Source organism: Mytilus galloprovincialis, chromosome 6, assembly GCF_965363235.1.
Source record: "Mytilus galloprovincialis chromosome 6, xbMytGall1.hap1.1, whole genome shotgun sequence".
NCBI classification, from domain to species: Eukaryota; Metazoa; Mollusca; class Bivalvia; order Mytilida; family Mytilidae; genus Mytilus; species Mytilus galloprovincialis.
In genome coordinates this window covers 21,814,363-21,841,856 of record NC_134843.1, presented here as the reverse complement: position 1 = coordinate 21,841,856, position 27,494 = coordinate 21,814,363, and the positions used below count along the sequence as shown (strand labels likewise).

The window sequence follows — 27,494 nt, the reverse complement described above, 5'->3', positions numbered from 1 at the left end:
TGGTTTTGACAATATTTTAAGGACTTTTATGTGTTAAATGCTTTTCTTTTCAATACATTCAATATCTATTAAAACATATTTCACATCATGAAGAAGACAGGTCCAAGATAATGAACTTAAAAGAGTTTTTTACTTATGTGGGCGTTACCCTTTAAGTTTGTTGCTTAGTTATCTGCCCAAATAAGAACAATTACCTGAATCATAATAGGTAGACAAAACCTAAAGAGTTTAGATTATACAGGATGTTAATTTTTGACTGGATCATATAATCATTTGTGATAGTTTTGGAAGTCTTGAAGTGGAAAATGGTGGATCATTAAGGCTCAACTTTGTAATATTTAGCCCAAAGATATTTTACCTTTCCTTGAGGGTATAACCATAATTGACAGTAAAAATATTACTAGCTGTGTTAACAGTCACAGTATCAAAAAATGAAATAATAAATGGGGAATGAGTTCATGGGACAGATGATGCCCCATGTTAAAGGGAGATAACTCAAGATCTGTATAAGTGACAATACCCAAATTTGTACTTGATCAGAGTTTTGTGGTAATAAGCATTGTGTATACTTTTCATAACACTTAGTTGAGGTAAACTTAAATTAGAGAACGGAAACGAACAATTTAGCAATTTCTCCATTTGAAGAGGGCATTACTCTAGAATGGTAAAAGTGACACCATCAAAATTTAGACTTGATCTGTGTGTTGTGGTAATAAGCTGTGCGTATAGGTTTCATTACATTTGGTTGAGGCAAACTAAAGTTAGTGAACAGAAACCAATAATTCAGCAATATTTCCATTTGTAAAGGGGCATTAATCTAGAATGGTAAAAATGACGCACCAAAATTCGAAATTGATCTGTGTTTTGTGGTAATAAGCATTTTGTATAGATTTCATCACATTTGGTTGAGGCAAACTAAAGTTATAGAACAGTTACGAAAAATTCAGCAATATTTCCATTTGTAAAGGGCATGACTCTATAACGGTAAAAGTGACGCCACCAAATTTCAAACTTGGTCTGTGTTTTAAGATAATAAGCATTGTGTGTAAGTTTCATAACATTTGGTTAAGGCAAACTAAAGTTAGATAGATATAGGAAGATGTGGTGTGAGTGCCAATGAGACAACTCTCCATACAAATAACAATTTAAAAAGTAAACCATTATAGGTTAAAGTACGGCCTTCAACACGGAGCCTTAGCTCACACCGAACAACAAGCTATAAAGGGCCCCAAAATTACTAGTGTAAAACCATTCAAACGGGAAAACCAACGGTCTAATCTATATTAACAAAACGAGAAACGAGAAACACGTATATATTACATAAACAAACGACAACTACTGTACATCAGATTCCTGACTTAGGACAGGTGCAAACATTTGCAGCGGGATTAAACGTTTTAATGGATCCAAACCTTCTCCCTTTTTCTGAAACAATAGCATAACATCACAACAAAGAAAAACATACGATAAAATATCAATTGGCAGACTTAACTCAATCAAAAAAAGAATGGATTCCAAAAATTTAGTAATTTTTCTATTTGAAAGGGGCATAACTATGGAACGGATAGAGTGACACCACCAAAATTCAATCTTGATCTGTGTTTTGTGGTAATTAGCATAGTGTATAAGTTTCATATTATTTGTTTGAGGTAACTCAAGTTAGAGACAGGAAACAAATTGTGGGATGTACGGACATGCAGACGGACAATGGTAAAACTTAATGCCCCTTTCAATATGGTAGGGACATACTTAAAAAAAATTGGTTCTTGCCGTTTGCAAAAGAGCATCCTGGTAGGGTGAATGAATAACAAAAATGTAAAGACAGTTAATACATTTAATCATATGGTAATCAAATACAAAATTATTGTAAAAACATAATAATTTTCCTAGTAAAAGTGTACATTCAACCTAGCTAAACCATGATTCTTCTTTTAGTGAAAGCAAGTTTGTGTATTAATTGTGAAAAACACCTAAATTTAAATACATAACATGACAAGCACATCATCCTTAAATTTTGATTTCCTGAATTTCTTGTACTTGTTAGAAACATTTTAAGTAATAGTCGAACTTTCAAAATTGTTCCTAATTAAATAAAAATATGTAAAATTATTTAATAGTATACTTTGTCTGGTGTCTTTGGGTATAAAAGGACTTTGTACCTGTAATAACACATTTTAATGTGAATATTGTCAATGTCCAAAATGAAAATTCAAATTAATTATTCACCGCTCCACCATTCCTCCTTTGTATATATATATCTTCAATAAAGATTTAATGCCAATAAATTGTTCAAGATAAACATTGGAATAGTATTGTCTGAGAGAAGTAAAGTAGACAAAACGATCAGTAATCACCACAAAGCCACAGAATTTATTGTTGGTATATTTGGTCTGTTTTTTATTTCAATTTCTATCTTCATTTTACTGAACAAAAACAATCTGATGTTTTGGATTTAAATCCATTTCGCCTAGGATGCACAAATCATCAAGGTTAAAATAAAATACCACCATAGATTGCTGTTTGTCTATAATATGTATATATATATGGCTGAGTAGTCTAGAGCGCTAGATACAGTGATGGCAGAGTTGTCTCGATATCCCAATAGCATGAGTTCGAATCCCAACAGGGGAAGCACAAATTTGCTTCCAAACATTTGCAGATTTAACATTGTTGTCTTGATATTTAGAATAATTATGAATTCAAGATGTGTTTTCAGCTGTGTATCACCTTCACTAATGATCCAATGGATGGATCTGTCGTAGCGTTGTCACTTGTTTAAACGTACTTATATATATATATATTATATATATATAGGTTATAAATGCTATATTCTGAAAAAAAAACATGCTGATAAAAAGGTTTACAGACAAATACATCAATAGCAAATGATACAGTTGTACAGCTGTGAAGAATCAGTATATGGTATACAACAAATACAGAAAAATATCAATTACAGTGAAAACAAAGGAAATGTGTTACTGTTGTTTTGTAGGTGGAAAAATTTCTCTATTATTTTATGTTAAGATTTAAAGTTTTTATACTACTGACAGTTTTGATACTTTCATTAGACTTTTCCATTTCAAGAATATTACAGTCAGTTAATCATGTTTATATAATGTATTTCTTCAAAGTTAGCAATGCAAATAAAATATTTGTTCATTGAAAATTTAAACATGGTACATACTCATTAATTGCAATTGTGCAAATTACATTTAAAATTTTAACTGATATATAAATGCTTGTGGCTACAGGAAATAAGCTTTATAAACAGTACAAATAAATTTACTGGAAAAAACAAAACTATGCATTGTCTTTTAACTGTCATAAAAAACCTTCAATACATCATCATTACATGGCATACAAGCTTTAAAACTCTAACAATTGAGCTATTCAATATAAGGACATCATTTCTTCTTATGCAGTCATTTACAAAGTATACACATATTATATCTATTACATTCCATTCTCAACCAAAACTATACCGTCCATCTGACCAATAAAAAACACACATCTAAAAAAATGAGCACATCTAAAACCCAGGACATGCAAGTAGCCGTTTACTGTAGTAAATTCAATTTTGAGAAAATAACATTGGAATCAAGGGTCAAGGTCAGATTTGTCTATTTATTTGCTATAGTACACAAGTTATGCACAGTACACAAATCAGACAATGCTTTACTTGCATAAAGATCAAAGGTCAAAGTCAAACAGATTGACCTGACTTGATATAGGACCCCCCCCCCAACCCCCAACCCCCATCCCATGGTGCATCAGCAACCAGATTATTTAACCTAAATTCTACAGTACAAGTTATGCACAGTACACAAATCAGACAATGCTTTACTTGCATAAAGATCAAAGGTCAAAGTCAAACAGAGTGACCTGACTTGATATAGGACCCCCCCCCCAACCCCCATCCCATGGTGCATCAGCAACCAGATTATTTAACCTAAATTCTACAGTACAAGTTATGCACAGTACACAAATCAGACAATGCTTTACTTGCATAAAGATCAAAGGTCAAGGTCAAAAAGTCAAACAGAGTGACCCGACTTGATATAGGATCCCCCCCAAACCCCCTTCCCATGGTGCATCAGCAACCAGATTATTTAACCTAAATTCTACAGTACAAGTTATGCACAGTACACAAATCAGACAATGCTTTACTTCCATAAGGATCAAAGGTCAAAGTCAAACAGAGTGACCTGACTTGATATAGGACCCCCCCCCCCCCCCCCATCCCATGGTGCATCAGCAACCAGATTATTTAACCTAAATTCTACAGTACAAGTTATGCACAGTACACAAATCAGACAATGCTTTACTTGCATAAAGATCAAAGGTCAAAGTCAAACAGAGTGACCTGACTTGATATAGGACCCCCACCCCCACCCACCTTGTCTTAGTTTTGTGAAACAATAGTTGTGAGCTGGACATGAATTGGACAAACATTTACTTTAATAGGGATTAAAGGTCTAAGTTATGGTCAGTGTGACCTGACATTGCTTTATCGAATTCCATAGCCCATGAAACAGACAGACAGACATATATAGCTTCAAAATCTGTTTTCAGGGGGTGTTAGTAATTTAGCAGTGCATCCTATGTTAAAACAATTTGATAAATATTAACATTGATTATTACAATTTGAATTCGACATGAAACCAATTGTTAATAAAATTGTAATGAAACAACCTACTTATTTAGTTTTACTAGAGGCAATATTAAGTGGGATAAATAACTTTTATATAGACACATTACCTTTAACCATTTTTTTATAGCCTATGTTTAACAAACGGTTCAATACAAATCATGCTTACACACATTTGGTCTCAATAGCCTTGTAATATCTTGGAGAAAGAAAAAGTAGTGTTTTACCTCCCATGTTCTATTTATAGTAACATGGGGCATGTTAATTGGATGGCGAGCTGAACAAACATACCATTTTAACTAGACATCCTTAGAATGACTCAGGCCAATATTTGTTTAAATTGGCCCAGCAGTTTCAGGGGAGAAATTTTAAAAAGTTTCCAGACAACAGATGACGCTTTCAAACATATGATATCAGACAACACAGGACAGTTGAAATTGTGTCAAACACTCACACTGGCCCTTAGACAGTTTGCATTAGTTATCTTTTGTAAATACTATTTGATCGAACATACCTTTACATAATGCTGTATTTTAATCTTCTATCTCCTATTTCTTTTTACTTCTTAATTATAAATAGACATTTCTCAGCTGATGATATATATTTATCAACTATCTAACCCATTGGCAAGTGCTGTATTTAAATTACCAAAGCATGCACAAAAAGTTAGACAATTGATTTAAATTCTTTACTACTGACGACCATGAATTTGATCTGAAATTAAAGTAAACATATAAAACTCTTAAAATATTCAGTTAAGAAAACAATTCCACTTTATAATATAATTCAGAGTTTGATACTTAGCTAAAAAAAAAAGGGAAACTATTAATAAACTTGAAATTTAAACACATAAAGAACATATATACAAAACTAGGTTGTTAGTATTGGCTTAGTATTTTGAAAAATAATATGTAGGGAAACTTTTGATCGTTTTGTACAAAATGAATTTTCCTTAAAAATGTTTAAGGCACTCTTATCATTTGCTATTAATACTATACAGCTTTCAAGTAGAAGGGTTTATTTCCAAAATGACAGATATTGCATCATGATAACTGTAATAAGTTGGAATAACACTTACTTGTACTTTTTCACAACTTTTGATATAAACATGGTCAATCAGTGTACCACCCTCTGTTGTTGCCTCTTGTACTAACTGTTCAAATCCGAATGAAGCCATAAAATCTTGTATTGATCTGCCACCCTTCATAATGTCTTGATTAAAGTCTCCTAAAACAATAATACTGCTTGAAAGCTGTGTCAATTCTGACAAAAGAGCACAAACATTTCTTAAAAATAGTTCAATTTGGTATTTTTGAGTTCTATATATTGTAGCAATTAGAACATTCATTTTCGGAACTTTGAAAATTATACATTCAAGATTTTTTTGAGATATATCAAATTCTTCATACTCAGAATCTGTTTTAACATATACACCAACTCCACCATGACTCATTTCTTGTAAAGAAGCATACAAAGGATTATTTGATGCAAATGCTGCTGACCTTGGCAAATGATGAAGTTTATAATTAGGAAGGTGAACATCATCACTACAAGATTCCAACCATGTTTCAGTCAAACAGATATAATTTGCATTTTGGAAGTCTGAATTGGCTTTCAAATCATTTTGGTGAGCCTTTAGACCTTGAATATTGTGGTAAACTATTGACAAACCTGCTTTATGATTTGAAACTATGGTGTCATTTTGAGACAAAAAATTATCCATGGATTTGATTCCCTCCATTATATCAGGATCACTGTATATTTTTTTGTTCAAAGTTTTATCATCAATTGGTAATATAGTCAGCCCATTTTTTGAAGTAACTCTACTCAATGCAACATATGCCTGACCATATGCAAAACATTTATTCAAGCAGACAACTGCCTGTTGCACTGTCAAACCCTGAACCTTGTGAACAGTACATGCCCATGCTAGCTGCAGAGGATATTGTTTTCTTGTTCCATTACTGAATGGTATATTTTCTGTAGATGGTTCTAATCCAACACATCTTTTTCCATTTATTATCTTCTGTACTTTTGCATTTTTTCCAACTCTATCATTATCAAAATGAATATATATATTTTTTGGTAATGCTCCTTTTGAAAATTCTGAAATACTGAGAACAGTACCCATAACACCATTCACCAAACCATCACTGACGGCTTCATTTTTTATCATCATCACACGAGCTCCTTCTGCTAACAGGATTGATGTTGGAAGACAAATATTAGTTTTTGCAAAATTCTGTCTTCTCTTCGTAAGTTTCCCTGTTGTCTTATCCTTTTCAAAATCTTGAGCTTCAATTAATTTGGGCTCACTTGACAACTTCATAATCATTTCGTTATTGTACATGTTAATTTCATTATTAGTAGCATAAATGTGCAGAGCTTCGTCTGGTCCACTATCTATGCACTCTTTCAACATTTCTTGATCTGAACATTTTAGTGGATAATTGTTCTGTTTGACCCTTAGTCTATTCAACAACTGGGCAAACAAACTATCTTCTCTCTGTCTCATGACTTCATCTAATTCCACAACAGAAAAAAGATCATTCCAAAGATAATTCAAAGGATTTGATGGATCATTAACATAAAGTTTATCTGATCTTTTTGATTTTACTGGTGGTAATTGATAGAAATCACCCACTGCTATCACTGAAACTCCTCCATAAGGATACTTCTCAGGCCTTTTCTTAATTTGACGCAACCTTTCATGAATAAAAAATAACAACCTTTTGTTGACCATTGAGACTTCATCTATGATGAGAATTTGTAAATTCTCTAATTTGGACCTCAAACTATTCAGCTTATCTTCTCCTAGCATAGCTTTCTCAACAGATAAACCTTTAAAAATGGAAAGTGAACTATGAATTGTCAATCCATTTATATTAAAAGCTGCCGTGCCAGTTGGTGCCGTTAACAACACAGTCAAATCATCAGGATTTGGGGAACAGTGCGCAAGAATTCTTGTGGCCTCATAATACAAGCATTTAATCAAATGGCTTTTGCCTGTTCCGGCTCCTCCAGTTACAAAAACATGAAATGGCGGTGGATTCTTACCATTCACTTTTAAATTGCACCACTCTCTGATCTTAAAAAATATGCGCTTTTGTTTCTCATTTAAAGTTCTCAACAATGGTATAACTTCAGACCTTGAAAAACTTGTTTTTTGAACCATTCCATTTTCATCACTTGACCTGTCAGTTTGGTTCAAATCTGGTATTCCTAATTCAGGACTATCTACCTCTTGAGTGGTTGTGTTTTCACCAACTTCATTACATTCATGTCTTTCTTTCTCTGTTTCTGGACATAGTTGTGCCCATGCATCCTCTTGATATCCTCTTTCTTCTAATTGTTTCTCAGCAATCTCTAGCTCCTTGTCTTTCTTCACAAATTTTGACATGTTAAAGTTGACTATATTTTGAACTGAACTGAGGTCTTCCATCTGACTGTACTTTATAAATCCAGAGTTGTAAAAATCCTCATATGATAAAAACTGTGGTGGTTTCAATTGTTCATTTAATCTGTATGGCAAAAACAACTGTAATATACTTTGGTAGTATTGTTCAGGAGCTGACTCTACAGAAAATCTTGCATATTTGATAACAGCATCAGAAGTCCTTGTCCTCTTTCTTATATACCCCATATCATTCTTAAGTTTGAATGTAGTGTCCTCATTAATTTTATTTGGTATCTGTGTCTCTGCCAACACTGAATATTCGGAACAAAATGTTGCTAAACACATCTGATCAAATCGTTCTAAATCAGGCCTATTTTTATACCTGTCAGTTATACTTTTCAGCCAAATATCATCACTATCACCATCATCATCATCACTGCCATCATCTATAGACTTCTTCATCTTTAATGTTTTTGATTTTTGTTGAAGTTCTTTGAGGGGTATACTCATTCTGCATGGGTTTTCTCCTAGTGGAATGAATTGCACTTTTCTTGAACACTCTTTCAAACGTAAACCTATGACTCTGAAAACAGCTTCTTGTGTACTAAGTTCGCGAAAGTGAAAGTATGCTGTACCTACTTTTTTCATAGTCTGCTGTGCATCCAAATTTCCATCAGCTGCCTCAGTTTTTGTCTGCTGCAACAACAAGCCGAGTTCACGTTCTGATTTGCTTATATAGCTTATAATGTAAACCACACATGAGTATGCATCCAAAATGTTCTGAATATCCATATTTGCATTCCATGATTTTAGCAGATGAGGATTGTACTGATTAATAAACAACTCATCTTTATTTCTCTTTAATACTACAGTATTTCTGTTTGTTATCCATCTAAAACATTCTTGAAAATCCTCTTGAGACAATCCAGCTTTCAAAAATAATTCACTGGTAGTCAAAGTTTTATCTTCACACTCTTTAATTACATCCCATAAACATGCTAACATCTGTTTTGCTTTTAAGATACTGCCCTTAGATTTTGATTTCTCATTAATATTACCATCAGTATGTTTATCATGATGGTCTTCATCATCATGTTTCATTGGGCATGGTATAAATGTCTTTTCAGATGGTTTACTGCTTTCAGAATCTGACTTCTTACTATCATCAGCATCTTCATCATGTTCCTTATCCTCCTCGTCTTCAATTGGACAGGATATAAAAGTTTTTTCAGATGGTGGTCTTGGGAAATTGAACCGACACTCTGTTCCTTTTTTGCGACAACTTTTTGAGTGGTTTTTGCTATGCTGTTGAACGGTTTTAACAATGTCAGTAAGCTCTGGGTCATCACTTTCCAATGGTAATTTGCAAGAGATATATTTATCAATGAACTTTGTTACAGTATCATCATCGTCTACTCCAAATTTGGGGGCATCTTCTACCCAAAATACACAATGAGTATGTGGAGAACCTCTCTGTTGAAATTCAACTCTATAAAAGTAGTCAATCACATGACCAATTGGTTCAGCATCTGACATTATCACATCTTTAAGAAATTTGTGAAATCTGTGATCAAACATTCTTGCCACTGTAGCAGGGTTACTACAAAGCACTTTACATTTTTCATCCCAACTAAGACTGTCAACATTACGAATATCTCCTTGTTGCTTCAGTATGGTTTCTACAACTTCTTTCCATCTAAAATCTGCAGATGAGAATGACGCAAAGAATGAGGGTATACCTAACTGTCTAATCATACAAAAAATGTCCTTCTGAATAGATTGCCAATATGGTGGTGTTCCTCGGACAGGCTTCATGAACTTGATTGCTTCATCTTTTCTAAATAATCCATTTAATGACTCCTTATTGCACAGCATTTTACTTGTTACTTTCTGTCCATCTGAAAAAGCTGACCCTTTCCGTAACGATATCTGTACATTTGACATGACCCTATCTAGTTCAGACATATACTGGCTAAAGAATATGTAGGAAGTATCTCTGGCAAACCTGTTTTCGACACTCATTAATCTCAGATTAAAATATCTTAATAAAGATAGTTTCTCTTCTCTGTCCTCATTCCAAGTGTTTTTACCTGTAGGGTAATGCACTGGAAAGGTTTTTGCTTCAATGCCCTTTTCTTTCAGTAAACTGACTGGATTATTTCCTTCTGCAGGAGATAAATTAAACTCTTGGTCAAACAATAAATCCAATGCTTCCTGTGCAATGTAAGCAGGCTGTAAGCATGTGTCCAACTGTACACCCTGTAAACTATCATCTAAATATGAATCAACTGCATTTTCCTGTTCTTTTTTATCTGATTTGTCCTCCAAGTTATCCTCTTTCACTCTGTCAATTCTTGTACAACTTTTATTGTCTTTTTTTTCAGCGACACAAATATTCTCCGATGATGGAATTGGATTCAACCACTCTCCATTTATTTCAACATTTGAATACCAATCATTCTTTTCTTTTAAAAAGGACAAGGCCTCTTCTAAATGTTTAGTGTCCACAAACTGATATTCCTCATAACCTTTGTACTGTAATTTTCTTTTGAGTTTTACTTTCACTAAACAATTATCATCTTCTGATCTAGGCAAAGTTGTTGTGACCTTTGAAATATCTGATGGTACACAAACACATGGACCATGCACAGCTTTTTGTCCACCCTTAGGTAAAGCAACAATTTTCATGAAAGGTATATTTAATGAAATAAGATGTTGTTCTAGTTGATTTAATCTGTTAAGTTCTAGTGGAATATCCTCTAGAGCCAAGTTGTTAGCAAAAGATTCAGCAGGTATTTTTCCTTTAAGAATCTTTCTATGGCATGTGTAACAAATCCAAAGTGTAGCTCTGCTGGCTCCCTGATATAAACATTCATCTTTGCATTCTTCTGAACATCTATGTAAATACTTCTCAGAAATACATATGTCTGCTATATCTTTGCCACAACCTGGTTTATACAATTCTCTTCTACATTGTACAACTTGATTTTCGAATAACAGTCTAAAGCAGCAAGAACAAACAAATTCTGGACCCTTACTTACATTTTTCCTAAAGTTTTCAATAACTTTTGTAACATCATTACTGTCCTCTTTGGCATTCTTTCTTCTAGTCAATATCTGATCTTTGACTTTTCTTTTGAAATCATCATCATCAGCATATTTCTGTATGCTTGCCCGTTTGACTTCTCTTTTGAAATCATCATCATTAGCATATTTCTGTATGCTTGCCTGTTTGACTTCTCTTTTGAAATCATCATCATTAGCATATTTCTGTATGCTTGCCCGTTTGACTTCTCTTTTGAAATCATCATCATCAGCATATTTCTGTATGCTTGCCTGTTTGACTTCTCTTTTGAAATCATCATCATTAGCATATTTCTGTATGCTTGCCCGTTTGACTTCTCTTTTGAAATCATTATCATCAGCATATTTCTGTATGCTTGCCCGTTTAACTTCTCTTTTGAAATCATTATCATCAGCATATTTCTGTATGCTTGCCCGTTTGACTTCTCTTTTGAAATCATTATCATCAGCATATTTCTGTATGCTTGCCCGTTTGACTTTTCTTTTGAAATCATCATCATCAGCATATTTCTGTATGCTTGCCTGTTTGACTTCTCTTTTGAAATCATCATCATCAGCATATTTCTGTATGCTTGCCTGTTTGACTTTACTTTTGAAATCATCATCATCAGCATATTTCTGAATGCTTGATTTTCTGACATAGCTGTTGTGTTCTTTATCATTTGCATACTTTTGAATACTTTTTCTTTTCTTTGATTCCCTGTATGATCTGTCTTGTTCATACTTACTATTTTGCTTTTCTATTTTATTGAATCTAAACTGACCATCCAACTGATACTTTAGTTTATCTTTTTCATTTTTTGTCAAACCTTGGTTTGGTGCTCGAGGTTTACAGACAGCTAGACCTTTACCTGGCCATTCCAAACAAGTTTTTTTCTTAATTAAACCATAACTATTTTCATCTTCCTTTAAGCATTTCTTTGGAAAATTCAACTCATGTTGTTCATATTTTCTCTTCATTGTACCTTCATGAGATAGTTCATAGTGTAAGTTCATTTTGTCTTTCTCTGCACCAGATTGATTTCGTTTCTTGGCACTTTCTTTACTGTTTAATGTTACCGCTTCTTTACCACCAGGTAAAACAGAAAGAACAACTTCATAGTGATTACCTACATTATTAAGATAAATTGCTTGATCATTCACATTATTCTTGCTACTGATTTGCTTTGAGGAGTATTTAATCCATTTACCTTCTAAATATGTAAAAATGTCAGTTTTTAATAAATCAGCAGCAGCTATTATTTCCAACTCAGTTCCCCAAACATTGTCTTCTATCATATTAGTACGTTTCATATACTCATTGACTGTTTCAGAATCAAGAAAAGAATTGAACTGATGTGAATGACACAAGATGTGGCGCACTAATTCATTTCTTATTTGTTTAAAGTTTTCTTGCCTGCTTGATACTGCATATGAAATAGCTCTGAATAAACAGTTGCCGTCTGCAGTGATTTGTTTTGATTTTAAAGGTGTACCTATATTGTGTGTTGGCATTAGCCGGTTTTTCAAAACAAATTTTGATTTAATATCTAAAATATTACACAGTTTTTTTTTTGTATAATAATCAATTGGATTAAATAAATAGCATGTTTGAGTTGGGACACCAATAAATTCTACGTCAGAGTTGTTTTCATCCTCTAAAACCTCTCTATTATTAATATTTCCAATTAATTTGTCAAGATTGTTAGTGGCAGAATCTTCATCTTGAATTTCGATGTTGATTCCTGTTACTTCAAATTCTGCATTTACATCTCCTTGCACAAAATTGTAAAAGTGTTGGTACAAACTGTTCACATCATTAATCTGAATAACAATGCTTTTACCACAGCTGTCTTGTAAGCCAAAACAATTTCTAGCATGTGAATCAAATAAATACATTTTCCCATTTTGCCTAATAATGGCACTAGTAAAACCCCTTACACAAACAAAACATCCATCTGAATCAATAAGAGCCTCTTGAAGAGCATGATCCAAAGAAAGAACATTAAATTCAATTTTACCATTATTATCTATCAAAGCAAATATAGACTCTTTTCTGTTACACTTAACAATCATATCTCTTATTTCCACCATTTTCGGCAATTCTGTTACTAACAACTCTTCCTTATCACCATGAATCCAAGTATACAAAATATTCCCTTCTATCAAGATTTTGTCCAAGAAAGTCATATTCCAATATTCAATCAAACTGAGTTTGCTGTAAGCTATGGCTGTTAATGAATTTGCTACACATTGTTTACCACTATTGTTTCTGAACCTGTCATCACCTTGATGGAAACTACCTTGCATCATAAATGGTTGATTAACTGAACATGTATTTTCTAAATTCCTTACCTCATTTCTAGTTTTTTCTTGATCTACTAAATTAAGGTCAGTTTCTTCATTTTCTGTTTTCCCCTGAATCAGCTTTCTTGATCTTATTTTGCTATAATGAGAAGAATCAGAGGAATGTTTATTGTTTCTAATATCAACTTTGCCACCTATAAAATTTATTTTATTTTTTGAACTACCATTCACTTTTACTGACTTGATATTATTGCTTTCTTCACTCCCTGAAGCTATGTTTAAATGAACATCAGGAGGCAACATTTTAAAGCCTGAACTACATACAGATTCTAACTTTGCTTTTTTTGTTTTTGGTGGTTCATCAAATTCTAACGTTAGCCTTATTTTGGATTCGATCTCGCAATCTGACTGGTCTGTTTGTAATGTTGATATGTTTATGTCTTTTATTTCTTGTGTTCTGTACACAGATTTGGGTTTAGTTTTTACTTCTGGTATAGGTTCAGTTTGCATTTCTTGCATTAGTTCATTGTTAATTTCTTGTTTAGATTCAGTATTGCATTCTTCAGTATTGATTTCTAGTATTGAATCAGTATTGTATATTCTAGTATTTGGTTCAGTACTGTTTATTCTTAGTATTGTTTCAGTATTGTATTCTTGAACCTTTTGCTTTGTTTCAATTATACTGGTGACATCTAATGATGTTTCTACCACCAGTTTCGTCTGTCCTGCAACACCAACTTTTGGTGAGGGTACTCTCGGCGGAGTACAAACCCACGGTGGGGAGTCAGAGCTCAGTGGCATATCCATGCTTTGGATAGACAGGCTTCCCAGAGGAGGTTCTAACCTCTGGGCATTTGAAGGATTTTTCTCACAAGGAGAAGCCAACCTTCTGGCTAAGAGTTCTTCCTCACCTAGAGGTGCCAACTCTATAGAGGCAACACTGCTTTGTCGTCTACTTCTCATTCTCTCCTTCTGCTCTCTAGCTACAGTAGCTTTACTCTTTCTTTTACGACCCATTTTCTGTCAAAATAGAAAATCAACAAGTTAATAAACAACAGACTTTTGAGAGTCTGTATCACTCACCTTGTAAAAATATGCTATTTGATATTTATTTCTCTGTGATTGTAATCATTTATGTTTCCTTGTTCATGTTATTTGTAAATCTTATTTAGTGGACTTTATGTAGATATTGTATTGATGATCATTTTTACTGTTTCCCATGTTTCCAGTTTATACTTACATGTATCTATTCAAGCTTTCATAATAATTGGCAAAATAATAGAAATAAGAAAAACAAGAGTGCACACGCTGAAATTTTTCGCCTGCTTTACTAACCATGATTGGTTTTACGTTGATAGTCCTAAAGAAAAAGTTTAATACTAGTATCACATAAACTTAAAATTATCAATGATCCATGAAAATGAGGTCAAAGTCAAATGAACCCTGCCAGACAGACATGTACACCTTACAATCATTCCATACACCAAACATAGTTGATCTATTGCTTATAGTATACAAGAAAAAGACCAAACCATAAAAACTTAATATTGACCAATGAACCATGAAAATGAGATCAAGGACAAATGACGCTTGCCAGAAAGACATGTACAGCTTACAATCATTCCATACACCAAATATAGTTCACCTATTGCTTATAGTATTAGAAAAACAGACCAAAACACAAAAACTAAGCATTGACCAATGAACCATGAAAATGAGGTCAAGGACAAATGACATCTGCCAGAGAGACATTTTTACCTCACAATTAGTCAATACACCAAATATAGTTGACCTATTGCTTATAGTATTACAAAAACAGACCAAAACACGAAAAATTTACATTGACCAATGAACCTTGAAAATGAGGTCAGATGAAATCATGTCGACTTATTTGTAGATCTTATTGTACTGAACATTTTGCTATATAATGTTCTATATGCTGTTCCTCTCTATCGATTATCTTAATCAATTAAGGGGCTTATGCTTATATACAAAATCTGAAAACTATGGGAGTACAGGACATTCCTGTAAACTAGAGGCTCTAACGAGCCTGTGTCGCTCACCTTGGTCTATGTGAATATTTAATAAAGGACACAGAGTGATTCATAACAAAATGTGTGTTTTGGTGATGGTGATGTGTTTGTAGATCTTACTTTACTGAACATTCTTGCTGCATACAATTATCCCTATTTATAATGATTGGCCCATTAGTTTCAGTGGAAAATGTTAGTAAAAATTTACAAATTTTATAAAAATTGACTATAAAGGCCAATAACTCCTTAGGGGGTCAATTGACCATTTTGGTCATGTTGACTTATTTTTAGGTCTTACTTTGCTTTATTTATTGCTGTTTACAGTTTATCGCTATCTATATTAATATTCAAGACAATAACAAAAAACGGCAAAATTTCCTTAAAATTACCAATTCAGGGGCAGCACTCTAACAACCCGTTGTCCAATTCATCTGAAAATTTCAGAGCAGGTAGATCTTGACCTGATTAACAATATGAACCCCAATCAGATTTGCTCTAAATGCTTTGGTTTTTGAGTTATAAGCCAAAAACTGCATTTCACCCTTTTGTTCTATTTTTAGACATGGCGGTCATCGAGGTTGGTTGGCCGGGTCACTGCACACAATTTTAAAACTAGATACTCCAATGATGATTGTGGCCAAGTTTGATTTTATTCGGCCCAGTAGTTTTAGAGGAGAAAATGTTTGTAAAAGATAACAGGTTTACGAAAAATGGTTCAAAATGGACTATAAAGGGCAATAACTCCTTAAGGGGTCAACAGACCATTTTGGTTCTGTTGACTTATTTGCAGATCTTACTTTGCTGAACATTTTTGCTATTTACAGTTTATCTCTATCTATAATAATATTCAAGATAATAACCAAAAAACAGCAAAATTTCCTTAAAATTACCAATTCAGGGGCAGCACTCTAACAACCAGTTGTCCAATTCATCTGAAAATTTCAGAGCAGATAGATCTTGACCTGATATAAACCTCAATCAGATTTGCTCTAAATGCTTTGTTTTTTGAGTTATAAGCCAAAAACTGCATTTTACCCCTATGTTCTATTTTTAGCCATGGCGGCCATCTTGGTTGGTTGGCTGGGTCACCGGACACAATTATCAAACTAGATACCCTGATGATGATTTTGGCCATGTTTAGTTAAATTTGACCCAGTAGTTTCAGAGAAGATTTTTGTAAACATTAAAAACGACGGACGCCAAGTGATTGAAAAAGCTCACTTGGCACGGCCCTTCGTGCCAGGTGAGCTAAAAAGATGAAGAGCTATGATCCAGATTTCAATGTTGAATTCAATCAAATATATTTGTTTAATACATCATTGATTTTATTCTTTCAATAAAGTTTATAAATAACATTCCGTCTATTTTTTGTCTATCAGTACATGAAAAAAGAAAAAAAGAACCAGACATTATCTATTAATAAATAAATAAATTTTTCCTTGACCGGTACTTTTAAATTAAACAATAAACAGATTTGTTTAAAATGTTGTTCAATATTGCTCAAGTATTTATCATCTTTTTTCATGCATTTACTGCTTAGTGTAAGTCTTTATATTTTTATTTCCCGTCATGTCAAAAATGCAAACAAATCACCCCAAGCTTGTTTTTTCTGACTGTTAATGACGTCTTTACACTAAATTCATTGGATGTTGGATGTGTACTGATTGATAATTAAGTTTTAGATGCATGATTTTTTTTATTAGTTGTTATTGGCTCACTAGCTGCAGTATCGTAGCTCTTTAGGTCCTTATGTTATTTTTTGACTATTTGCGGACCATAGAGCTACGGATTGTTCCTATTTCAAAACGTTCGGAATTGCGACTCAGGTTCAGGTCGCACTTATTTCCCTAAAATTTATTCTTTAGAATCCATGCAAAGCTTGTCAATATATCTAGTTCATTCCGTTAGATATTTTTCTAGGATATGACGTACCTATTTATGTTTGAATATTCATTTCCTTAACACTATATATTATCTAATTATTTCCATTTGTATACGTTCTCCGCCTATTTTGTTCGGCCATATTGAATCTCGTGGTGACGTCACGAAAAACAAGAAAAGATAACTCCAATTTCCTTGATCTCCTATGTTGGAGGTGAGGAACGCCTACGAAAAACAAGAACAGATAACTCTTGTAGAAAAACACGTGTTAGTTTGTTTACTTATTTCTAAGCGAGAATCGAGTGTTTAAAAGACTTTAAAACCTTTATTCATACTAAAAATTTAAATTCAATGAAATAATTATTATTTCCGTTAGTTTATAATCTTAATTAAACGTACTTTCATTCAAAAAGTCATGAAAATAAAATAAAAGACAACGTAAACAAACTAACACGTGCTTTCCTACAAGAGTTATCTTTTCTTGTTTTTTCGTGACGTCACCACGAGATTCAATATGGCCGAACAAAATAGGCAGAGAATGTATACAAATGGAATAATTAGATAATAGTGTTAAGGAAATGAATATTCAAACATAAATAGGTACGTCATATCCTAGAAAAATATCTAACGGAACGAACTAGATATATTGACAAGCTTTGCATGGATTATAAAGAATAAATTTTAGGGAAATAAGTGCGACCTGAACCAGGGTCGCAATTCCGAACGTTTTGAAATAGGGAAAATCCGTAGCTCTATGGTCTGCAAATAGTCAAAAAATAACATAAGGACCTAAAGAGCTACGATACTGCAGCTATTGGCTCACTAGCTGTCAGTACTCTCAGATCTCTCAGATCTGTACTAAGTGTCTTTTTGATGTTTGGATGTACAAGTACCCATGTTTTTGTTAGATTTATTTCTATGTGTATCGATCAGATGAGTTAAGCCTTTTCAACTGATTTTTATAGTTTGTTCTTATATTTGTACTGTTACACCACTGTCCCAGGTTAGGGGGAGGGTCGGCTAGTTTAACTCTGCAACATTCTGTATGTGCCCGTCCCAAGTCAGGAACCTGTAATTCAGTTGCTGTTATTTACAACTTGTTTGTTGCTGTGTTACATATTTGTTTTTTTATATAAATTTCTTGAAAAACTTCATATGTGAGAGCGCTAACAATACCAGACAGTCACCTGGTTTTTCTCTGTCCACTGCAATGTGTCGCATGGGGACAAATAAAGGCAACAGCAGTATACTGCTGTTCAAAACACATAAATCCATGGACAAAAAACAAAATTGGGGTAACAAACTAAAACTGAGGGAAACGCATTAAATATAAGAGGAGAACGACACAACATTGAAATGAAACACACACAGAAATGGACCAAGCATCAGACAAAATCCAACGAGAATAACAAATAAAACATTAAATACAACAAAAACAGTGAAACCCCATTTAATCCCTTTTAAAACTGGTTCAGAATCACCAAATTCAATACAACACATTTTGTCATTATTGTGGCAATTAACATTTGTTAAAATTTCGTAAGAATTGGTAAAACATAACTCAAGTTAAAAGCACAGAATTCATTATCTTCGCCTACGAATACCAAGTACAGGAGATCCTTGTTTTTGCACGCCTGATTGTGATTGGCGGGCTAAATAATTTATGACAGTTATTGTTTGATTTTCTTTATTAATTTGTTCTTCAAATTACAGTTGTGTTATGATCGTCAGTTTGCCAAGAATTCCGCTCAAACTGGTGCTAGGGGCCGTCTTAAACTTGCAGCGAAGTGAGAGATTTTATTCCTTGTTCAAGTCCTCACTATGACTTTGAGATGAAGAACAGCAATAAAAGCACTGTTCCTTTGCTTTTTGTGTGTTTGATATGCATGAATCATGATTTTTTTGTGTCATGGATGGATACCTCACATCCTTTCTTTTATATTACATACACTGTTCACTAATTTATGATAATATATCAATGGCCTTTAGAAATAATTTCTTTGCTTTGTTTCAAGCACATTTAACAAATCACAAGGGGAGGTTTTACTTGAATAAGTCCAAGAAAAAAATGTGCAGGGTTCCCACTTACAATGGCGTTTCAGAAAGGAAGTTCTACGCTGAATTCTGGGATAGATAATCATCACATCTCGGACCAAATTCAAGTCGGACCACGAACACTCGGACCAATTCTAAAACAACTCGGACCATGTACGAAAGCTCATATACTACAAAAACACAAGCTACAGAAAGTACAGATCTCAGTGGATGATCAAAAGGGGGCGTTTGACAATACATTCTACTTCTATTGGAACATCTATTTTATATTACAAAAGGAAAGACCTCTCAATTGTTCAAGAACAATTGACGTTTTAATTATTATTATTATTCTTCCGCCAAACTTTGACGAAGTTAGCAGCCTAAACCGTAAGACGTGTCGCTTTCATGTTCACACTTTGTATCGGTGTCATAAATACCTATCTGGAACTCACCCTGTTAGTCGAAATATTTTGTCGGTTCGGAGTAATCCCTCCGAAACCAAAAAACCTTGTTATCGTTCCAACACCGTAACCGTAATAGGTAGAAAAAAACCGAAGGGTGAAATTTGTTCAGGACCAGACCCCGGTTCTTCGTTACATTTGGATCGAAAAGATTCAACGACTCATTGGTAGGGTTATGCCCCTATTAAAATTAACCGGTGTCGGTTGGCCACCAAAACTCAGAAACCGTAAGTCGTAGACACCTAGGATCTTCACCATTCATCATCAATTTATGTGACTTTGAAAAATACTTCAAGGTCAAATGTGTAAGTTGACCTTGACCTTTGACCTAAAACTTGTTATGGAATAATCTCAGCAACCATTATACTTACAGAAGTTTTAAATAGTGGAAAATGTTTGGGTCATTACAGCGCAACTTTGTAACATTTTGACCGAAGAGATTTGACCTTTTTTTAAGGGGCATAAAGCCTGTTTTAGGTTTTTGAATATCCAAAATCAGCTTTTTCTATATAACCAAAGGTCCTAGACCCATGGGGTCTTCAGCAATGACATTGGGGACTAATGACCTTGACAAAGGTCTTAAGGTCAAATGTCAAGGTCATGTCCCAGATAGCGAATTTAGTGTTTTTAACCTTATTTAAAGGATTTTAAGTGTGTTTTCAAGCTTTTTAAGGTTGACCTTGACCTTTGACCTTTCACTTTTTATTGGATATCTCAAAAACTATTATACTTACAGAAATAGTAAATAGTGCAAAATGTTCAGGACATTGGGGACTTTTGACTTTGATAAAGGTCAAAAGGTCAAAGGTCAAGGTCATGTCCCAAATAGCGGATTATGTGTTTTTGACCTATTTAAAGGGTTTTTAGTGTGTAATAAAGCTTTTTAATACATTATAAGTCTATTGGAACATGTATTTTACGTTACAAAAGGAAAGACCTCTCAATTGTTCAAGAACAATTGACAGTTTAATTATTATTATTATTATTATTATTATTATTATTATTATTATTCTTCCGCCAAACTTTAATGAAGTTAGCAGCCTAAACCGTAAGATGTGTCGCTTTCATGTTCACACTTTGTATCGGTGACATGAATACCTATCCAGAACTCACCCTGTTAGTCGAAATATTTTGTCGGTTCGGAGTAATCCCTCCGAAACCCAAAAACCTTGTTATCGTTCCAACACCGTAACCGTAATAGGTAGAAAAAAAACAAAGGGTGAAATTTGTTCAGGACCAGACCCCGGTTCTTCGTTACATTTGGATCGAAAGGATTCAACGACTCATTGGTAGGGTTATGCCCCTATGAAAATTAACCGGTGTCGGTTGGCCACCAAAACTCAGAAACCGTAAGTCGTAGACACCTAGGATCTTCACCATTCATCATCAATTCATGTGACTTTGAAAAATACCTCAAGGTCAAATGTGTATGTTGACCTTGACCTTTGACCTAACACCTTGTTATGGAATAATCTCAGAAACCATTATACTTACAGAAGTTTTGAATAGTGGAAAATGTTTGGGTTATTTAGGCGCAACTTTGTTACATTTTGACCAAAGAGGTTTGACCTTTCTGTAAGGGGCATAACCCCTGATTTAGGTTTCTGAAAAGACAAAATCAGCTTTTACTATATAACCAAAGGTCCTAGACCCATGGGGTCTTCAGCAATGACATTGGGGACTAATGACCTTGACAAAGGTCAAAAGGTCAAAGGTCAAGGTCATGTCCTATATAGCGAATTATGTGTTTGTGACCTAATTTAAAGGATTTTCAGTGTGTTTTAAAGCTTTTCAGTACATTCTACGTCTATTGGAACATGTATCTTACATTACAAAAGGAAAGACCTCTCAATTGTTCAAGAACAATTGACATTTTAATTATTATTATTCTTTTTCCGCCAAACTTTGACGAAGTTAGCAGCCTTAACCGTAAGACGTGTCGCTTTCATGTTCACACTGTGTATCGGTGTCATGAATACCTATCCGGAACTCACCCTGTGAGTCGAAATATTTTGTCGGTTCGGAGTAATCCCTCCGAAACCCAAAAACCTTGTTATCGTTCCAACACCGTAACCGTAATAGGTAGAAATAAAACGAAGGGTGAAATTTGTTCAGGACCAGACCCTGGTTCTTCGTTACATTTGGATCGAAAAGATTCAACAACTCATTGGTAGGGTTATGCCCCTATTAAAATTAACCGGTGTCGGTTGGCCACCAAAACTCAGAAACCGTAAGTCGTAGACACCTATGATCTTCACCATTCATCATCAATTCATGTGGCTATGAAAAATACCTCAAGGTCAAATGTGTATGTTGACCTTGACCTTTGACCTAACACCTTGTTATCAGAACATCTCAGAAACCATAATACTTACAGAAGTTTTGAATAGTGGAAAATGTTTGGGTTATTAAGGCGCAACTTTGTTACATTTTGACCGAAGAGATTTGACCTTTCTGTAAGGGGCATAACCCCTGATTGAGGTTTCTGAAAAGACAAAATCAGCTTTTACTATATAACCAAAGGTCCTAGACCCATGGGGTCTTCAGCAATGACATTGGGGACTAATGACCTTGACAAAGGTCACAAGGTCAAAGGTCAAGGTCATGTCCCAGATAGCGAATTATGTGTTTTTGACCTTATTTTAAGATTTTTAGTGTGTTTTAAACATTTTCAGTGTGTTTTAAAGCTTTTTAAGGTTGACCTTGACCTTTGACCTTACAACTTTTTAGTCGATATCTCAAAAACTATTGTACTTACAGAAATAGTAAATAGTGAAAAACGTTGAGGTGGATTAGGTAGGCGTCTTTTAAATTTGACAATACATTTTACGTCTATTGGAACATGTATTTTACATTACAAAAGGAAAGACCTCTCAATTGTTCAAGAACAATTGACATTTTGTTCTGATTATTATTAGGTCTTTCCACTTTTCCGTGGAAAGACCTCTTGCTTTTCTTCTGATTATTATTTTTTTTTTTTTCTTCCGCCTAATTTTTTTCCTTCGCTGTTTTTTTGTTTCGCAAGATGTCGCTTAGAAATTTGGAATATGATATCGAACAGTTTATACGCTTTTGAAACCAACTCTGCTTAACGGAATACTTTACCATATAAGAGTTATCTCCCCGAACACTGTTTTTCTTGTTATCTCTAAGGCTTCGCAACCATATAAGAAACCGACAAATTTATTTTTCCAAATTGCTCGTTACATCCTCAGAATGTTCTGTTTTATTTTGACTGAAGCCGTATCGAGATTCTATATGAGAGTTATTTCCCCTTTTGTATTTGAAATTTTGAAATGTATTTTAAACTGGAAAACCATAAGTGATAGAGACCTAGGGTGTTTTGATTTGAGATCCTTGGTCCAAAAAAAAATGAATATTAGGTCAAGGTCAAAGGTCAAGGTCATATTCTAAATTTTGATTTTGGCTTATTTTCACTCATTTTCATAAACCTTATAAGATATCGACAAATTATTTTACTAAATTGTTAGTTGCGACATGTCGTAACATAATAATTTTGGTTGAAAGGGTGCGTAGACAATGACTGGGAGTTTTAGCCCCTATCATATCTAAAATTATGCGTAAAGTGATATAACTTATTAACCATACATATTAGAGACCTAGGGTCTTTTGATTTGAGATCCTCAGTTTGTGACCTTGAAATTGAGGTCAAGGTCATAGGTAAATTTGACGTTCTAGATTATGACCTTTGCTTAAAATTCATATCTTTACATCAGAAAGCCATAGGAACTGACATTTTAGACTGATTTTTAATATTTTAATATCAAAATAGATATTTACTGGTGGAAAGACCTTCAATTGTTCTCTGAACAATTGGTTTTTAATTATTATTATTTTTTTTTTCTTCCGCCTATTTTTTTCCTTCGCTGTTTTTTTGTTTCGCAAGATGTCGCTTAGATTTTTGGAACATGATATCGAACAGTTTATACACTTTTGAAACCAACTCTGCTTAACCGAATACTTTCCAAAATAAGAGTTATCTCCCCAAACACTGTTTTTCTTGTTATCTCTAAGGCTTCGTAACCGTAAAATAAACCGACAAATTTATTTTTCCAAATTGCTCGTTACATCCTCAGGATGTTCCGTTTTATTTTGAGCGAAGCCGTATATAGATTCCATATGAGAGTTATCCCCCCTTTTATGTTTTATATAAGAATATGCATTTCTAACTGGTAACCCATAAGTTATAGAGACCTAGGGTCTTTTGATTTGAGATCCTTGGTCCAAAAAAATGAAAATAAGGTCAAGGTCAAAGGTCAAGGTCATATTATCAATTTTGATTTTGGCTTATTTTCACTTATTTTCAAAAGCCGTTTAACTTATCGCCAAATTATTTTTAATAAATTGTTAGTTGCGACATGTCGTAACATGTAAATTTTAGTCGAAAGAGTACGTAGACATTTGATGCCAGTTTTGCCCCCTTTTATATCTAATATTAGTTGTAATACAACTCATTAACAATATATAGTAGAGGCCTAGAGTCTTTTGATTTGAGGTCCTTGGTTGATGACCTCGAAATTGAGCTCAAGGTCATAGGTAAATGTAACGTTCTAGATTTTGACCTTTGCTTTTACCTCATATGTATACATGATCAAGACATGGGACTTTTTAAATAAGATTGCAAGCAATGTGATCTAGAAAAAGACAACCGGAAGTAGTTATATTTTGTACTTAATTAATGAAAAAGTATATAGAACCATATATTTTTGGAATCAGTGTCAAGTAAACAATGAAAAATTACCGGAAGTAACATATTTTAAACCGGAAGTAAACAATGATCTCCGTTATTTATATCTTTTTGTATAGAAACCATATATTTTTGGAATAAGTGTTCAATAAGCTGTCATTTGACGCTAAAATTGACATTTAAAACCAAATTTTAATATTTTCACATAAAAGAAAGGTTATAACTGGTGGAAAGACCATCAATGGTTCTCTGAACAATTGGTTTTTAATTATTTTTTTTTCTTCCGCCTATTTTTTTCCTTCGCTGTTTTTTTGTTTCGCAAGATGTCGCTTTGATTTTTGGAATATGATATCGAACAGTTTATACACTTTTGAAACCAACTCTGCTTAACCGAATACTTTCCAAAATAAGAGTTATCTCCCCAAACACTGTTTTTCTTGTTATCTCTAAGGCTTCGTAACCGTAAAATAAACCGACAAATTTATTTTTCCAAATTGCTCGTTACATCCTCAGGATGTTCCGTTTTATTTTGAGCGAAGCCGTATATAGATTCCATATGAGAGTTATCCCCCCTTTTATGTTTTATATAAGAATATGCATTTCTAACTGGTAACCCATAAGTTATAGAGACCTAGGGTCTTTTGATTTGAGATCCTTGGTCCAAAAAAATGAAAATAAGGTCAAGGTCAAAGGTCAAGGTCATATTATCAATTTTGATTTTGGCTTATTTTCACTTATTTTCAAAAGCCGTTTAACTTATCGCCAAATTATTTTTAATAAATTGTTAGTTGCGACATGTCGTAACATGTAAATTTTAGTCGAAAGAGTACGTAGACATTTGATGCCAGTTTTGCCCCCTTTTATATCTAATATTAGTTGTAATACAACTCATTAACAATATATAGTAGAGGCCTAGAGTCTTTTGATTTGAGGTCCTTGGTTGATGACCTCGAAATTGAGCTCAAGGTCATAGGTAAATGTAACGTTCTAGATTTTGACCTTTGCTTTTACCTCATATGTATACATGATCAAGACATGGGACTTTTTAAATAAGATTGCAAGCAATGTGATCTAGAAAAAGACAACCGGAAGTAGTTATATTTTGTACTTAATTAATGAAAAAGTATATAGAACCATATATTTTTGGAATCAGTGTCAAGTAAACAATGAAAAATTACCGGAAGTAACATATTTTAAACCGGAAGTAAACAATGATCTCCGTTATTTATATCTTTTTGTATAGAAACCATATATTTTTGGAATAAGTGTTCAATAAGCTGTCATTTGACGCTAAAATTGACATTTAAAACCAAATTTTAATATTTTCACATAAAAAAAAGGTTATAACTGGTGGAAAGACCATCAATGGTTCTCTGAACAATTGGTTTTTAATTATTTTTTTTTTCTTCCGCCTATTTTTTTCCTTCGCTGTTTTTTTGTTTCGCAAGATGTCGCTTTGATTTTTGGAATATGATATCGAACAGTTTATACACTTTTGAAACCAACTCTGCTTAACCGAATACTTTCCAAAATAAGAGTTATCTCCCCAAACACTGTTTTACTTGTTATCTCTAAGGCTTCGTAACCGTAAAAGAAACCGACAAATTTATTTTTCCAAATTGCTCGTTACATCCTCAGGATGTTCCGTTTTATTTTGATCGAAGCCGTATATAGATTCCATATGAGAGTTATCCCCCCTTTTATGTTTTTATAAGAATATGCATTTCTAACTGGTAACCCATAAGTTATACAGACCTAGGGTCTTTTGATTTGAGATTCTTGGTCCAAAAAAATGAAAAAAAGGTCAAGGTCAAAGGTCAAGGTCATATTATAAATTTTGATTTTAGCTTATTTTCACTTATTTTCAAAAGCCGTATAACTTATAGACAAATTATTTTTACTAAATTGTTAGTTGCAACATGTCGTTACACGTAAATTTTAGTCGAAAGAGTACGTAGACATTTGATACCAGTTTTGCCCCCTTTAATATCTGATATTAGTTGTAAGGTAATACAACTCATTAACAATATAATGTAGAGGCCTAGAGTCTTTTGATCTGAGGTCCTTGGTTGATGACCTCGAAATTGAGCTCAAGGTCATAGGTAAATGTAACGTTCTAGATTTTGACCTTTGCTTTTAACCTCATATGTATACATGATCAAGACATGGGACTTTTTAAATTAGGTTGCAAGCAATGTGATCTAGAAAAAGACAACCGGAAGTGACATCTTTTGTAAACCGGAAGTAGCTATATTTTGTACTTAATTAATGAAAAAGTATATAGAACCATATATTTTTGGAATCAGTGTCAAGTAAACAATAAAAAATTACCGGAAGTAACATATTTTAAACCGGAATTAAAAAATGATCTCCCTTATTTATATCTTTTTGTATAGAAACCATTTTTTTTGGGAATAAGTGTTCAATAAACTGTCATTTAACGCTAAAACTGACATCTAAAACAAAATTTTAATATTTTCATATAAAAAAAAGGTGTTAACTGATAGAAAGAACACCAAATGTTCTCCGAACAATTGGTTTTTAATTATAATTGTATTGACACATACTTAAAAACAAAACGGATATTCAGTTCAAAATTCGGAATGGACAGTACAAATGTAGGAGCCCGTCAATATTATATTGTGTTATTGAAAAAAACATATTATTAAAGTTATAAAAATAACAGCCGGATTTATGGATTTTGAGCTAAGCATGTACACAAATTCCATAAATTAATAATGAATTGTTTGGAACACCTTTTTTTTTACAATGTTTGGGTTAAAAATTAAAGTCTCCTCAATTACAAAAAAAATTATTGCATATATATATATATATATCTTAGACAAAGGAAGGTATACAAACAGTTACTATAATTAAAATCGGTGCAGATTGGTATGGTATATAACATTGTATGACACTTCATAATCGTATCCGTCGAGTCTCAAACTAGTTGATAAGG

At 33.4% G+C, this 27,494-nt stretch overlaps 1 protein-coding gene and 1 long non-coding RNA gene across 2 annotated transcripts in view; one reads left to right on the top strand and one right to left on the bottom strand.

The window, feature by feature from the left end:
• Positions 1–5,699: 5,699 nt before the first annotated feature.
• Positions 5,700–14,513, bottom strand: LOC143079196 (uncharacterized). Its single transcript, XR_012979351.1, has 3 exons — positions 14,327–14,513; positions 13,464–13,554; positions 5,700–5,875 (listed from the first exon to the last, which is right to left on the bottom strand). It is a non-coding gene; the product is annotated as an uncharacterized LOC143079196 (long non-coding RNA).
• A 12,625-nt stretch (positions 14,514–27,138) lies between these two features.
• The window catches only part of LOC143078538 (nephrin-like), a 52,798-nt gene continuing 52,442 nt past the window's right edge, over positions 27,139–27,494 (top strand). Inside the window, exon 1 of the mRNA XM_076253400.1 lies at positions 27,139–27,145. Coding sequence (XP_076109515.1) covers positions 27,139–27,145 — 7 coding nt within the window. The remainder of the gene's footprint in view (positions 27,146–27,494) is intronic.